Here is a 15,319-nt window from a genome sequence, read left to right on the forward strand (position 1 = left end):
CCTTACTATACTGTGACTTTTTTATGCCTTACGATACTGTGACTTTTTTATGACTTTGTATGCCTTACTATACTATGACTTTTTTATGCCTTACTATACTATGACCTTTTTATGCTTTACTATACTATGACTTTTTTTATTGAGGTTTTATGGCTTACTATACTATGACTAATTTATGGCTTACTATACTATGACTTTTTTATGACTTTTTATGCCTTACTATACTATGACTTTTTATGCCTTACTATACTATGACTTTTTTATGCTTTACTATACTATGACTTTTTGTATTGAGGTTTTATGCCTTACTATACTATGACTTTTTTATGACTTTTCATGCCTTACTATACTATGACTTCTTTTATGGCTTACTATACTATGACTTTTTTATGATTTTTTTATGCCTTACTATCTATGACTTTATGTCTTACTATACTATGACTTTTTTACGGCTTACTATACTATGACTTTTTATGCCTTAATATACTATGACTTTTTTATGGCTTACTATAATATGACTTTTTTATTCCTTACTATACCATGACTTTTTAACGACTTTTTATGCCTGACTATACTATGAATTTTTTTATGGCTTACTATACTGTGACTTTTTTATGCCTTACTATACTATGACTTTTTTATGACTTTTTATGGCTTACTATACCATGAGTTTTTTAATGACTTTTTATGCCTTACTATACTATGACTTTTTTATGCCTTACTAGACTATGACTTTTTATGCCTTACTATACTGTGACTTTTTTATGCCTTATTATACTATGACTTTTTTATGACTTTTTATGGCTTACTATACTATGACTTTTTATGCCTTACTATACCATGAGTTTTTTAATTACTTTTTATGCCTTACTAGACTGACTTTTTATGCGTTACTATACATTGATTTTTTTGTGCCTTATTATACTATGACTTTTTATGCCTTACTATACTGTGACTATTTTATGCCTTACGATACTGTGACTTTTTTATGACTTTTTATGCCTTACTATACGATGTCTTTTTTATGTCTTACTAAACTATGACTTTTTATGCCTTACTATACTGTGACTTTTTTGCCTTACTATACTGACTTTTTTATGACCTTTTATGGCTTACTATACTATGACTTTTTTATGGCTTACTAAACTATGACTTTTTATGGCTTACTAAACTATGACTTTTTATGCCTTACTATACTGTGACTTTTTTATGCCTTACTATACTATGACTTTTTTATGCTTTACTATACTATGACTTTTATTATTGAGGTTTTATGCCTTACTATACTATGACCTTTTTATGGCTTACTATACTATGACTTTTTTATGGCTAACTAAACTATGACTTTTTATGCCTTACTATACTGTGACTTTTTTATGCCTTACTATACTATGACATTTTTATCACTTTTCATGCCTTTCTATACTATGCCTTTTTATGCCATTAATATACTATGAATTTTTTATGCCTTACTATCTATGACTTTATGTCTTACTATACTATGACTTTTTTACGGCTTACTATACTATGACTTTTTTATTCCCTACTATACCATGACTTTTTAACGACTTTTTATGCATTACTATACTATGGATTTTTTATGGCTTACTATACTGTGACTTTTTTATGCCTTACTATACTATGACTTTTTTATGACTTTTTATGGCTTACTATACTATGACTTTTTATGCCTTACTATACTATGACTTTTTTATGCCTTACTATACCATGGCTTTTTTATGACTTTTCATGCCTTATTATACTATGACTTCTTTTATGGCTTACTATACTATGACTTCTTTTATGGCTTACTATACTATGACTTTTTTATGATTTTTTTATGCCTTATTATACTATGACTTCTTTTATGTCTTACTATACTATGACTTTTTTACGGCTTACTATACTATGACTTTTTTATTCCGTACTATACCATGACTTTTTAACGACTTTTTATGCCTTACTATCTATGACTTTATTTCTTACTATACTATGACTTTTTTACGGCTTACTATACTATGACTTTTTTATTCCCTACTATACCATGACTTTTTAACGACTTTTTATGCCTTACTATACTATGGATTTTTTATGGCTTACTATACTGTGACTTTTTTATGCCTTACTATATTATGACTTTTTTATGACTTTTTATGGCTTACTATACTATGACTTTTTATGCCTTACTATACTATGACTTTTTTATGCCTTACTAGACTATGACTTTTATTATTGAGGTTTTATGCCTTACTATACTATGACTTATTATGCCTTAATATACTATGACTTTTTTATGGCTTACTATACTATGACTTTTTTATTCCTTACTACACCATGAGTTTTTAATGACTTTTTATGCCTTACTATACTATGAATTTTTTATGGCTTACTATACTGTGACTTTTTTATCCCTTACTATACTATGACTTTTATGCCTTACTATACTATGACCTTTTATGCCGTACTATACTATGAATTTTTTTATGGCTTACTATACTATGACTTTTTTATGGCTTACCAAAATATGACTTTTTATGCCTTACTATACTATGAATTTTTTATACCTAACTATACTATGAATTTTTTATGCTTTACTATACTATGACTTTTATTATTGAGGTTTTATGCCTTACTATACTATGACCTTTTTATGGCTTACTATACTATGACTTTTTTATGCCTTTCTAAACTATGACTTTTTATGCCTTACTATACTGTGACTTTTTTATGCCTTACTATACTATGACTTTTTTATGACTTTTTATGCCTTACTATACTATGACTTTTTTATGCCTTACTATACTATGAATTTTTTATGCTTTACTATATTATGACTTTTATTATTGAGGTTTTATGCCTTACTATACTATGACCTTTTTATGGCTTACTATACTATGACTTTTTTATGGCTTACAAAACTATGACTTTTTATGCCTTACTATACTATGACTTTTATGCCTTACTATACTATGACCTTTTATGCCCTACTGTACTATGAATTTTTTTTATGGCTTACAATACTATGACTTTTTTATGTCTTACTAAACTATGAATTTTTTATGCTTTACTATACTATGACTTTTATTATTGAGGTTTTATGCCTTACTATACTATGACCTTTTTATGGCTTACTATACTATGACTTTTTTATGCCTTACTAAACTATGACTTTTTATGCCTTACTATACTGTGACTTTTTTATGCCTTACTATACTATGACTTTTTTATGACTTTTTATGCCTTACTATACTATGACTTTTTTATGCCTTACTATACTATGAATTTTTTATGCTTTACTATATTATGACTTTTATTATTGAGGTTTTATGCCTTACTATACTATGACCTTTTTATGGCTTACTATACTATGACTTTTTTATGGCTTACAAAACTATGACTTTTTATGCCTTACTATACTATGACTTTTATGCCTTACTATACTATGACCTTTTATGCCCTACTGTACTATGAATTTTTTTTATGGCTTACAATACTATGACTTTTTTATGTCTTACTAAACTATGACTTTTTTATGACTTTTTATGCCTTACTATACTATGATTTTTTATGCCTTACTATACTATGACTTTTTTATGCCTTACTATACCATGACTTTTTTATGACTTTTCATGCCTTACCATACTATGACTTCTTTTATGGCTTACTATACAATGATTTTTTAAAGATTTTTTTAATTTTATTGCTTTTTATACCTTACTGAAAAGATGATTTCTTACGATAGAAGGATGAAAAAGTGAATACACAATCAGACCGACAAGTCAACACTTAATTAGGGCTGGTTTTATTTGTGCACAAAGGAAAGATCTGGTGTGAGGCACATGTCTGAGTAACAAACGTTCAGCTGCTGGTTCGTTTTTTTGCTCTCTGATGTACATGACAAAGTGATTTTGATATGGAGATCTTCATGTCCGTGGGGCCTCTTAGCTGTTACTCGTCCTTCTTCAGAGCTCCTGAAATCATTCTCCATCCATGGGGCTCCAACCATATAAGCAAACACAGACATTCATCAATTTAACTAGTACCTCCAGATGTGTCCTAAACATAGTGGTGTCCTACACATATGTACAGACAAACAACACTAAAGTCAAAGTTACATGATGCATTTAAAACAATTAGTACTTTATGCTATTCTATGTCTTACTATACTATCACATTTTTATGCATTATTGTACTATGACTTTTTTATGCCTTGATATACTATGACCTTGTTATGCCTTATTATATTATGACTTTTTTTATTCTTTATTATTCTATGATGTTTTTATGCCTTACTATACTATGACTTTTTTATGACTTTTTATGCCTTACTATACTATGACTTTTTATGCCTTAGTATACTATGACTTTTTTATGCTTTACTATACTATGATTTTTTGTATTGAGGTTTTATGCCTTACTATACTATGACTTTTTTATAGCTTACTATACTATGACTTTTTTATGCCTTACTAAACTATGAGTTTTTATGCCTGACTACACTGTGACTTTTTTATGCCTTACTATACTATGACTTTTTATGCCTTAATATACTATGACTTTTTATGCCTTACTATACCATGACTTTTTTATGATTTTTTTATGCCTTACTATCTATGACTTTATGTCTTACTATACTATGACTTTTTTATGGCTTACTATACTATGACTTTTTATGCCTCAATATACTATGACATTTTTATTGCTTTTTATGTCTTACTGAAAAGATGATTTTTAAGACAGAAAGATGAAAAAGTGAATACACAATCAGACCAACAAATCAACACTTAATTAGGGCTGGTTTTATTTGTGCACAAAGGAAAGATCTGGTGTGAGGCACATGTCTGAGTAACAAACGTTCAGCTGCTGGTTCGTTTTTTTGCTCTCTGATGTACGTGACAAAGTGATTTTGATATGGAGGTCTTCATGTCCATGGGGCCTCTTAGCCGTTACTTGTCCTTCTTCAGAGCTCCTGAAATCATTCTCCATCCATGGGGCTCCAACCATATAAGCAAACACAGACATTCATCAATCTAACTAGTACCTCCAGATGTGTCCTAAACATAGTGGTGTCCTACACATATGTACAGACAAACAACACTAAAGTCAAAGTAATATGATGCATTTAAAACAATTAGTACTTCATGCTATTTTATGCCTTACTATACTATAACTTTTTTATGGCTTACTATACTATGACTTTTTTATGACTTTTTATGGCTTACTATACTATGACTTTTTTATGACTTTTTATGCCTTACTATACTATGACTTTTATGCCTTACTATACTATCACTTTTATGCCTTACTATACTATGATCTTTTATGCCCTACTATACTATGAATTTTTTTATGGCTTACTATACTATGACTTTTTTATGGCTTACTAAACTATGACTTTTTATGCCTTACTATACTGTGACTTTTTTATGCCTTACTATACTATGACTTTTTATGCCTTACTATACTATGACTTTTTTATGGCTTACTATACTATGACTTTTTATGCCTTACTATACTATGACTTTTTTATGACTTTTTATGCCTTACTATACTATGACTTTTTTATGGCTTACTAAGCTATGACTTTTTATGCCTTACTATACTGTGACTTTTTTATGCCTTACTATACTATGACTTTTTTATGACTTTTTATGCCTTACTATACTATGACTTTTTATGCCTTACTATACTATGACTTTATGGCTTACTATACTATGACTTTTTTTATGCCTTACTATATTATGACTTTTTATGCCTTACTATGCTAAGACTTTTTTATGGCTTACTATAACATGACTTATTTATGACTTTTTATGCCTTACTATACTATGACTTTTTTTTATTGAGGTTTTATGCCTTACTATACTATGACTTTTTTTTATTGAGGTTTTATGCCTTACTATACTATGACTTTTTATGGCTTAGTATAGTATGACTTCTTTTATGGCTTACTATACCATGACTTTTTTATGACTTTTTTATGGCTTAACTATACTATGATTTTTTTATACCTTACTATACTATGACGTTTTTTATTGAGGTTTTATGCCTTACTATACTATGACTTTTTATGGCTTACTATACCATGACTTTTTTATGGCTTACTATATTATGACTTTTTTATGACTTTTTATGCCTTACTATACTATGAATTTTTTTATGGCTTACTATACTATGACTTTTTTATGGCTAACAATACTATGACTTTTTTATGCCTTACTATACCATGACTTTTTATGCCTTACTATACTATTACTTTATGGCTTACTATACTGTGACTTTTTTATGGCTTACTATACTATTTCTTTTTATGCCTTACTATACAATGACTTTTTATGGCTTACTATGCTATGACTTTTTTATGGCTTACTAAACTATGGCTTTTTATGGCTTACTATACTGTGACTTTTTTATGCCTTACTATACTATGACGTTTTTTATTGAGGTTTTATGCCTTACTATACTATGACTTTTTATGGCTTACTATACCATGACTTTTTTATGGCTTACTATATTATGACTTTTTATGCCTTACTATACTATGAATTTTTTTATGGCTTACTAAACTATGGCTTTTTATGGCTTACTATACTGTGACTTTTTTATGCATTACTATACTATGACGTTTTTTATTGAGGTTTTATGCCTTACTATACTATGACTTTTTTATGCCTTACTATACCATGACTTTTTATGCCTTACTATACTATAACTTTTTTATTGCTTACTATACTATGACTTTTCCATGGCTTTTTATGCCCTACTATACTATGACTTTTTATGCCTTACTATACTATGACTTTTTTATGACTTTTTATGCCTTACTATACTATGACTTTTTTATGGCTTACTATACTATGACTTTTTATGCCTTACTATACTATGACTTTTTTATGACTTTTTTATGCTTACTATACTATGACTTTTTTATGGCTTACTAAGCTATGACTTTTTATGCCTTACTATACTGTGACTTTTTTATGCCTTACTATACTATGACTTTTTTATGACTTTTTATGCCTTACTATACTATGACTTTTTATGCCTTACTATACTATGACTTTATGGCTTACTATACTATGACTTTTTTTATGCCTTACTATATTATGACTTTTTATGCCTTACTATGCTAAGACTTTTTTATGGCTTACTATAACATGACTTATTTATGACTTTTTATGCCTTACTATACTATGACTTTTTTTTATTGAGGTTTTATGCCTTACTATACTATGACTTTTTTTTATTGAGGTTTTATGCCTTACTATACTATGACTTTTTATGGCTTAGTATAGTATGACTTCTTTATGCCTTACTATACCTTGTCTTTTTAATGACTTTTTATGGCTTAACTATACTATGATTTTTTTATACCTTACTATACTATGACGTTTTTTATTGAGGTTTTATGCCTTACTATACTATGACTTTTTATGGCTTACTATACCATGACTTTTTTATGGCTTACTATATTATGACTTTTTTATGACTTTTTATGCCTTACTATACTATGAATTTTTTTATGGCTTACTATACTATGACTTTTTTATGGCTAACAATACTATGACTTTTTATGCCTTACTATACCATGACTTTTTATGCCTTACTATACTATTACTTTATGGCTTACTATACTGTGACTTTTTTATGGCTTACTATACTATTTCTTTTTATGCCTTACTATACAATGACTTTTTATGGCTTACTATGCTATGACTTTTTTATGGCTTACTAAACTATGGCTTTTTATGGCTTACTATACTGTGACTTTTTTATGCCTTACTATACTATGACGTTTTTTATTGAGGTTTTATGCCTTACTATACTATGACTTTTTATGGCTTACTATACCATGACTTTTTTATGGCTTACTATATTATGACTTTTTATGCCTTACTATACTATGAATTTTTTTATGGCTTACTAAACTATGGCTTTTTATGGCTTACTATACTGTGACTTTTTTATGCATTACTATACTATGACGTTTTTATTGAGGTTTTATGCCTTACTATACTATGACTTTTTTATGCCTTACTATACCATGACTTTTTATGCCTTACTATACTATAACTTTTTTATTGCTTACTATACTATGACTTTTCCATGGCTTTTTATGCCCTACTATACTGTGACTTTCTTAAGCCTTAGTATACTATGACTTTTTTATGACTTTTTATGCCTTACTATACTATGATTTTTTTATACCTTACTATACTATGACGTTTTTTATTGAGGTTTTATGCCTTACTATACTATGACTTTTTATGGCTTACTATACCATGACTTTTTTATGGCTTACTATATTATGACTTTTTATGCCTTACTATACTATGAATTTTTTTATGGCTTACTATACTATGACTTTTTTATGCCTTACTATACCATGACTTTTTATGACTTTTTATGCCTTACTATACTATTACTTTATGGCTTACTATACTGTGACTTTTTTATGGCTTACTATACTATTTCTTTTTATGCCTTACTATACAATGACTTTTTATGCCTTACTATGCTACGACTTTTTATGCCTTACTATACCATGACTTTTTTATGACTTACTATACTATGACTTTTTTATGGCTTACAATACTATGACTTTTTTATGCCTTACTATACCATGACTTTTTATGCCTTACTATGCCATGACTTTTTTATGGCTTACTAAACTATGGCTTTTTATGGCTTACTATACTGTGACTTTTTTATGCCTTACTATACTATGACGTTTTTATGACTTTTTATGCCTTACTATACTATAACTTTTTTATTGCTTACTATACTATGACTTTTCCATGACTTTTTATGCCCTACTATACTGTGACTTTCTTAAGCCTTACTATACTATGACTTTTTTATGACTTTTTATGCCTTACTATACTATGACTTTTTTATGAGTTTCCTATGCCTTACTTTACTGTTATGTTTTTATGTGTTACTATACAATGACTTTTTAATGCCTTACTATATTATGACTATTATTCTTTACCATACTATGACATTTTTATGACTTACTATACTATGACTTTTTTTTTCCTCACCATACTTTGACTTCTCATGCATTATTATGATATTTTTATGACTTTTTATTCCTCACTGTAACATGACATTTTTATGACTTTTTATTCCTTACTATACTATGGCATTTTTATGTCTTACTATAATATGCTGTTTTTATTACATTTTTTTTTTACCTCCCTATACTATGACTTTCTTATGACTCACCATTACTTTTGTATGCCTTGTTATACCTTGACGTTTTTATACCTTACAATACTATGACTTATGTCATATTGATTGACAGCATTAAAAGCCAATCTCTTTATTTTGGAGAGGTGGCGGGGTTTTTGTGTCCCTGCCAATTTGAGACCAAACCTACACACTTGATTTCGAGAGTCTCATACAGCCACTCCATCACCCACTTCTCAGATGGTGCGTTGACAATGAGATGAGTTAAGATGGTTGTGATGATGACAGGGGATGACACCAGGATGGCTGGTGAAGGAGGACAAGCCCTAGAAGTTTATAATGTCAAACCTACAAGGAAAATGAGTCTTCGAATTGGGAGCAGATTCAGATAGCATGAGCAGACTTGCCCTATCTGAGTCTCTGGCAGCCACCCACATTGTCCCTTGATGCTTTTGCAAGAGTGAGGGAGAGATACAGAGAGAATTAGACGGAAAAGAAAAAGAAGAAGTTAGGAAAAAAGAGAATATAGAAAGAGGGGAAAGCCATGCGACCGGATGAGGAGACAGTTAAGGAGAAAGACGACGATGAAACAGAATAGTGGATGGTGTGAATGATGAGATGAGGGAGGGGAGGGTGAATGAAAGAAACAATGATGGAGATGACAGTGCGAGGGCGGAGAAAGAGAGAGGAAGAATGAATCAAACACAAGACTGGAGTCAATTAAAAGAGAGACTGTCAGGAATGAACAGATTTAGAGAGGATAGTCACAGAGAGAAAGAAAGGGAGAAAGAGTTTGAGCTACAAGAGAGAAGGATGACAAAAAAAAGCTGAATGTGTTGCCCATGGGTTCTAGAAAAATTGTTGACAACTGTAGGTTTGCAGAACTGCCAGACTAGTGGTAATTAAGCAAGATCATATAAGCACCCCCACCACATGTACTAGATACAAGCAGGAAAGGCGGAGGAAGGGTGGAGGTGTAGATGGAGAGATAAAGACAGGGAAGCCATGTCCGAAGAGGACAGGAGGGGAGGTATTCATGAGGAAGGGGAGGAGGTAAAAATGGAAAGAGATGTAGAGAAACACAGCAGAAGGATGATGGGAGGATGTAGAGGGATACGTCACTGGGACTTTCCCTGAGCTTCTTTTTCCCTCCTCCCTGTTTTTCAGTGGGTGGTGGGCAGAGAGGAGAGACTCTCTCTGCAAGTCACGCACAGCCGCTCACCACCTTAGCTCACACACTGTCTGTCTAACAAGACCCAGGACTCCTGTAAGAAGGCTGCTCACCCAGTCTGTAAATTCAGAAAGGAAGAAGACTGTTTGTTTTTATCTGTTGTAGCTATCGGAGATTTAAACTCTGCAGAAGACATTGATTTTGACAGGCTCTCCATTGAGAGTACACCTCTTTAATTGGGTTTTACATTGACTCTGGGCCTGTGCAGTGGTTGTGCTGTTTGTGGAGCAAGAAGCTGTAACTTCCCTCCTTCCCTCCTACTGCTGGATTTTACTGTTGTTGGTGTTCACCTGAGGCCACTCTACTTTTTACCCTTTTTGGAGATGAGATCCAGTTTTATGCAGGTCAAGCCTGTAGCTACACAGCAATGCAGTGTGAGTGTTTACAAGCTGATGTTTGTGTTTGCGCATGCATCCTTGCATGGTGGACTGTTTGTCTTTGTGTCTGTTGTGGATGTGGGGTGAATAGTGTACCTGCAGCCTATGGCTGCGCTGTCGTGTTATAGCGATAAACATCACTGATCTGAAATAGTAAGCATAGTTTTTGTTCAACACTGGGGTTTTTTGTTGACTTCATAAATTATAGAAGAAACCAGCCAGCGGGGCTCATTCTGCTGGTAAACATTTTCTCTGTAAAAGTTGCTGGAACAGATTTTTTGAAATGGAAAAAGGTGAAATACCAAACTCCCCCTCTCTTTGATAAGATATCTGACATTACTGAATAGATAGGTACAACTTTGTAATAAGGCACCAGTTATAGAGAGATGTCACTAATGTGTTATTAATGGTTAATAAATATTTACTAATACTTTATAGAGCAGGCATAAGCTATTAATAAAAACTTATTTTAGGTTTTCAGGTCTCTCTGGTTGGTGTTTATTTCTCTGGTGTTTATATTCTGAAATAATGCACATATAAATGGTGTGGAATGTAACTAAGAATATGATATTCGAGTATTTCCATTTTAAGCTACTTTATACTCCTACTACTTAATTTTTTACTCCAATTCATTTATTTGATAACTCTAGTTCTCGTTACATTGTAGATTATGATTATTATTATTATAAAATATAAATCAACTAATAAATTCTGACATTATTATTGACTAAGCTAAACAGCAGGATATAAGGTAGTGGAAATTAGCCCCTCCTCCTTGCAACATTTGCTTTAATGCATTATTAATAGTTATAATCCAATCATATAATATACATTCTGAAATGTGTCATTCTGCATAATAAATACTTTTAGTACTTTAAGTATATTTAGATGCTTATACATTTTTACTTTGACTTCAGATTTTGAATGCAGGGGTTTTACAAATACTTTGACATTGTGGTCTTGTTACTTTTACTTACATAAAAGTACTTTTCCCACCATAATTATTGGTAAGTTCTCATGGGTTTCTCTACTTTCTAATAAACCATCTGAAGTTATAAATGTCAATAAGTTGTTAATGATAAATAGGTTTTGGTTCAAGTAAGTGATCAAAATGTCCAAAGACTCAAAGGGATTTTTCACACCCTCAAAACCAAAAAGTTGTTCTTGTTAATAGCTTATACGATCTATAAAGCTTTATTAAATGAATTATTAACCATTATTACAGCCATTAATTACAATTAAATTAAAAAGGGGAAAAGCAAATGTAACTAAATTGAGCTATTATACCCTTTACAGTTGTATTCTGTTGTGAATGGACTTGTACCACTTTTATGAGAAGGAATTATTTTTGGATATAACAACAATAACACAAACTAGAGTACATAGTATACAAACTTTACATGTTCATATCTTTGAAATTTAAACATAGTGCTAGCATCCTGCAGGCAGAACAGTGGGTAATAAAAACGTAGACAGAAATTGCATGCAGAATAATATGAAGGATGTTTTGAGACATGTCGCTGTAGAATACAACATAGCCAAATGTCAAAAGAAAAGATTTCATATTGCAATGACCAAGAGTATTTCGAAATAAATATTCTGAAACCTTTTTGGTTTATACACTCTTTCCTGCTTCTCATACTGTTAAGTCATAAATCCAAACACTCTCTGTGCTTATTTATTATTCAGGGCAAATTATTTTCCACTTTTGGACAAGTTAAACTGCATTAAAAAGTCTTAGCTAATGACAGCCACCAATATATCCACTTGACAATTTTCCGCAGAGATGCTCTGACCCCTTCAGCAGTAATTTCCTGTTGCTGTCAAGAGCCTCTTTAATTAGTTAGAAGCACTGGAATCATAACAGACCTCCCCCTGCCTCCTTCTCTTTTCCTTTTCACTTCTATATATATCACTCTGCTCCGAGAACCAACCAGCTCCAGGGACTCCTGTATGTGTGTGTTCAAGCATGTTCCCTTGTGAGTGTGTGTACGTTTGTGTCTTTTGTGCACAATGTGTACTCGCTGTGTGTGTGAATGGATGTGTAGAGCTTTTGGCATGCATGTATGGAATGAAATATTCAGGTGACAGGCAGGCACTCTGGTCCTGGAAATGTCTTTCTCTTCAGCGTTTCTCCCCCTCTCTGCAGGGCCACTATATGCAATTATGCTGCCAGGAGTTTCATTTCAGATTCAGAATTTTTCAGTATTCTTGCTTATTTTGCTTTTTTTTTTTTCAAGCAGTGATTTCGCTAAAATGAGCTACGTATAAGTTGAAAAAAAGGACACATACGTGTATATGATTATTATTACATAGAGAAACAGATAGAAATGGAGGACAAAGAGCAGTGGGGCGGATGGGAGGTACAGAGAGTTGTTGTTGCCCACAGGCTCAAGGGCACTCTGCATTATACATCAGCCTCTTTCTTGTTTTTTTTTTCTTCTTCTTCTTCCTTCCTGCCTCAAGTAACTGCAGGAGATATCAAAGACATCAGCTCTTCTTTAACCTCGACTGGATCCATTTCCAGCTGAATGCCGGAACACAAATGAAAGACACAACTTCTCTCTGCTCAAAGAAATGTGGTGTCCTTATTGTCACGTGAAACAGTGAAAGTGGCTTGACAGGGCTAGATGACGTGGCTGAATGGAGTATGAATGGGCTGCAGTGAGAAATAAATGAGGTTGTGTCCTTTGGTATTTTTAGGCTGCTTCTCTAGCAGGTCCTCCGCTGGCCTATAAATGAGATGTGTGACCTTATCATTGGTATTGACAGTTGGCGGAAGAAAATGGCTTCATCTACCTCCTTTTGCCTTTCTGGTGACAGGTGTCACAAGGAACAGCATTGAATCTTTGAATATGTGGACCAGTCCAGACAAAAAATAATTTAATTTTTAGCGATTATTTAAAGTAGTACTCTTCTTTGGACCTTTTGTCACAGGTTGCAAGAAAAGATTTTTTCATTTTGATCTTTTTTTAGAAGCCTAAGGATGTAAAAAAAAAAAAAAAAAAACTACAAAGAAAATCCACTATTTCACATATAAAAGATCAAAGAAAAGTCAGAAAAAAATTATGTAATTTATATCTATCTTTCTTTTTTTGTTAACAAATAACCAACAATTAATTAATTGTACAAAAAGTATTATCTGTGTAGCCAAAGCCTGGTATATTATATTTCTCTGTGCCTGTGAACAAGACTAAGTCAAAACCTTCATGTGGTGCAGAATTGTCATATTGTATTCTCATTTAGTAGGATTGTAATATTATTATTATAATATTAGATTATAAGACTAGACTCAGATTTAGGTTTTGGCTCCAGAGCTTTAATCTGTTTACAGCACATAACAATCTTTGATATACTCTGAAACTGTGAAGCTCTATTCAAGCTTTTTATTTAGGTTGAATAATGAAAATGCTCTTGTCTCGACAGCACCACCCAGGGCTAGAGGACATCAGCCCCACTGAAGAGGTGACAGACACGGAAGACAACGAGGAGGAGGACCTGGGCGTCCTGGATGACCAGCGGAGCATCATTCTCCACCTGCTCTCCCAGCTCAAACTGGGCATGGACCTCACACGGGTAAGAGGAGAAAAAGAAATTTACAGACTTGTGAAAATAAAGTTTGAATGGCATGAATGTTCTGTTCTGTGTGTCAGTTTTCCCAAACATCATTTTGTTTTCTAGGTGGTGCTGCCTACCTTTATTTTGGAAAAGCGATCACTGCTGGAGATGTACGCCAACTTCATGGCCCACCCTGACATGTTCCTGTCAATCACAGCTGGGGCCACAGCCGAGGACCGGATAGTCCGCTTTGTGGAGTACTACCTAACTGCCTTCCATGAGGGGCGTAAGGGAGCTGTTGCCAAGAAGCCCTACAACCCAGTGTTGGGGGAGACCTTCCACTGTTCCTGGGAGGTGCCTTGGGACAAAGTCAAACCTTTGGTTAGATCGAACCAGGGGTCGACTCGGGAGCCAAGCAGGGGCCCCAACAACACGCAGCAGGGCGACGATTCACCGGGGGGCTGCTACAGAGTCCGCTTTGTGGCCGAGCAGGTGTCCCATCATCCACCAGTGTCAGGGTTTTACTGTGAGTGCCGGGAGAGACAGATGTGCGTCAACGCCCATGTGTGGACCAAGAGCAAGTTCATGGGCATGTCCATAGGAGTGTCTATGGTGGGAGAAGGTGAGTCAGAGCACAACATCACACTTAAACTGTAGTAGAAGTACTGTAGATGTGCCAAGAGAGCAGCATGAAAACAATCTTATGATGAATACAAACATAAGCAAGACAAGAAAATTATTACACATAACTGGTGGAAGAAATACTGAATCTCTTAACTTGAGTAAATGGAGCAATACAAGGATACAAGTTCTGTCTCTCAAGTTTTACTTCAGTAAAACTTTAAAAATATTATGAAGAAAATGTACTTTAAGTGACAAACGTAGAAGTACTCTAGTGCTGGTAGAATTCCCCCCTTTCACACTGTACATTGGTGGATTACTGTCACTAATGCATTAACAT

At 32.8% G+C, this 15,319-nt stretch overlaps 1 protein-coding gene across 1 annotated transcript in view; it reads left to right on the plus strand.

The window, feature by feature from the left end:
* LOC130183777 (oxysterol-binding protein-related protein 10) overlaps positions 1-15,319 on the plus strand; it is a 90,593-nt gene that overhangs the window by 67,848 nt on the left and 7,426 nt on the right. The window contains exons 8-9 of the mRNA XM_056399461.1: positions 14,227-14,376; positions 14,482-14,980. Coding sequence (XP_056255436.1) covers positions 14,227-14,376; positions 14,482-14,980 — 649 coding nt within the window. The remainder of the gene's footprint in view (positions 1-14,226; positions 14,377-14,481; positions 14,981-15,319) is intronic.

This window comes from Seriola aureovittata, chromosome 16, assembly GCF_021018895.1.
Source record: "Seriola aureovittata isolate HTS-2021-v1 ecotype China chromosome 16, ASM2101889v1, whole genome shotgun sequence".
Taxonomy (NCBI): domain Eukaryota; kingdom Metazoa; phylum Chordata; class Actinopteri; order Carangiformes; family Carangidae; genus Seriola; species Seriola aureovittata.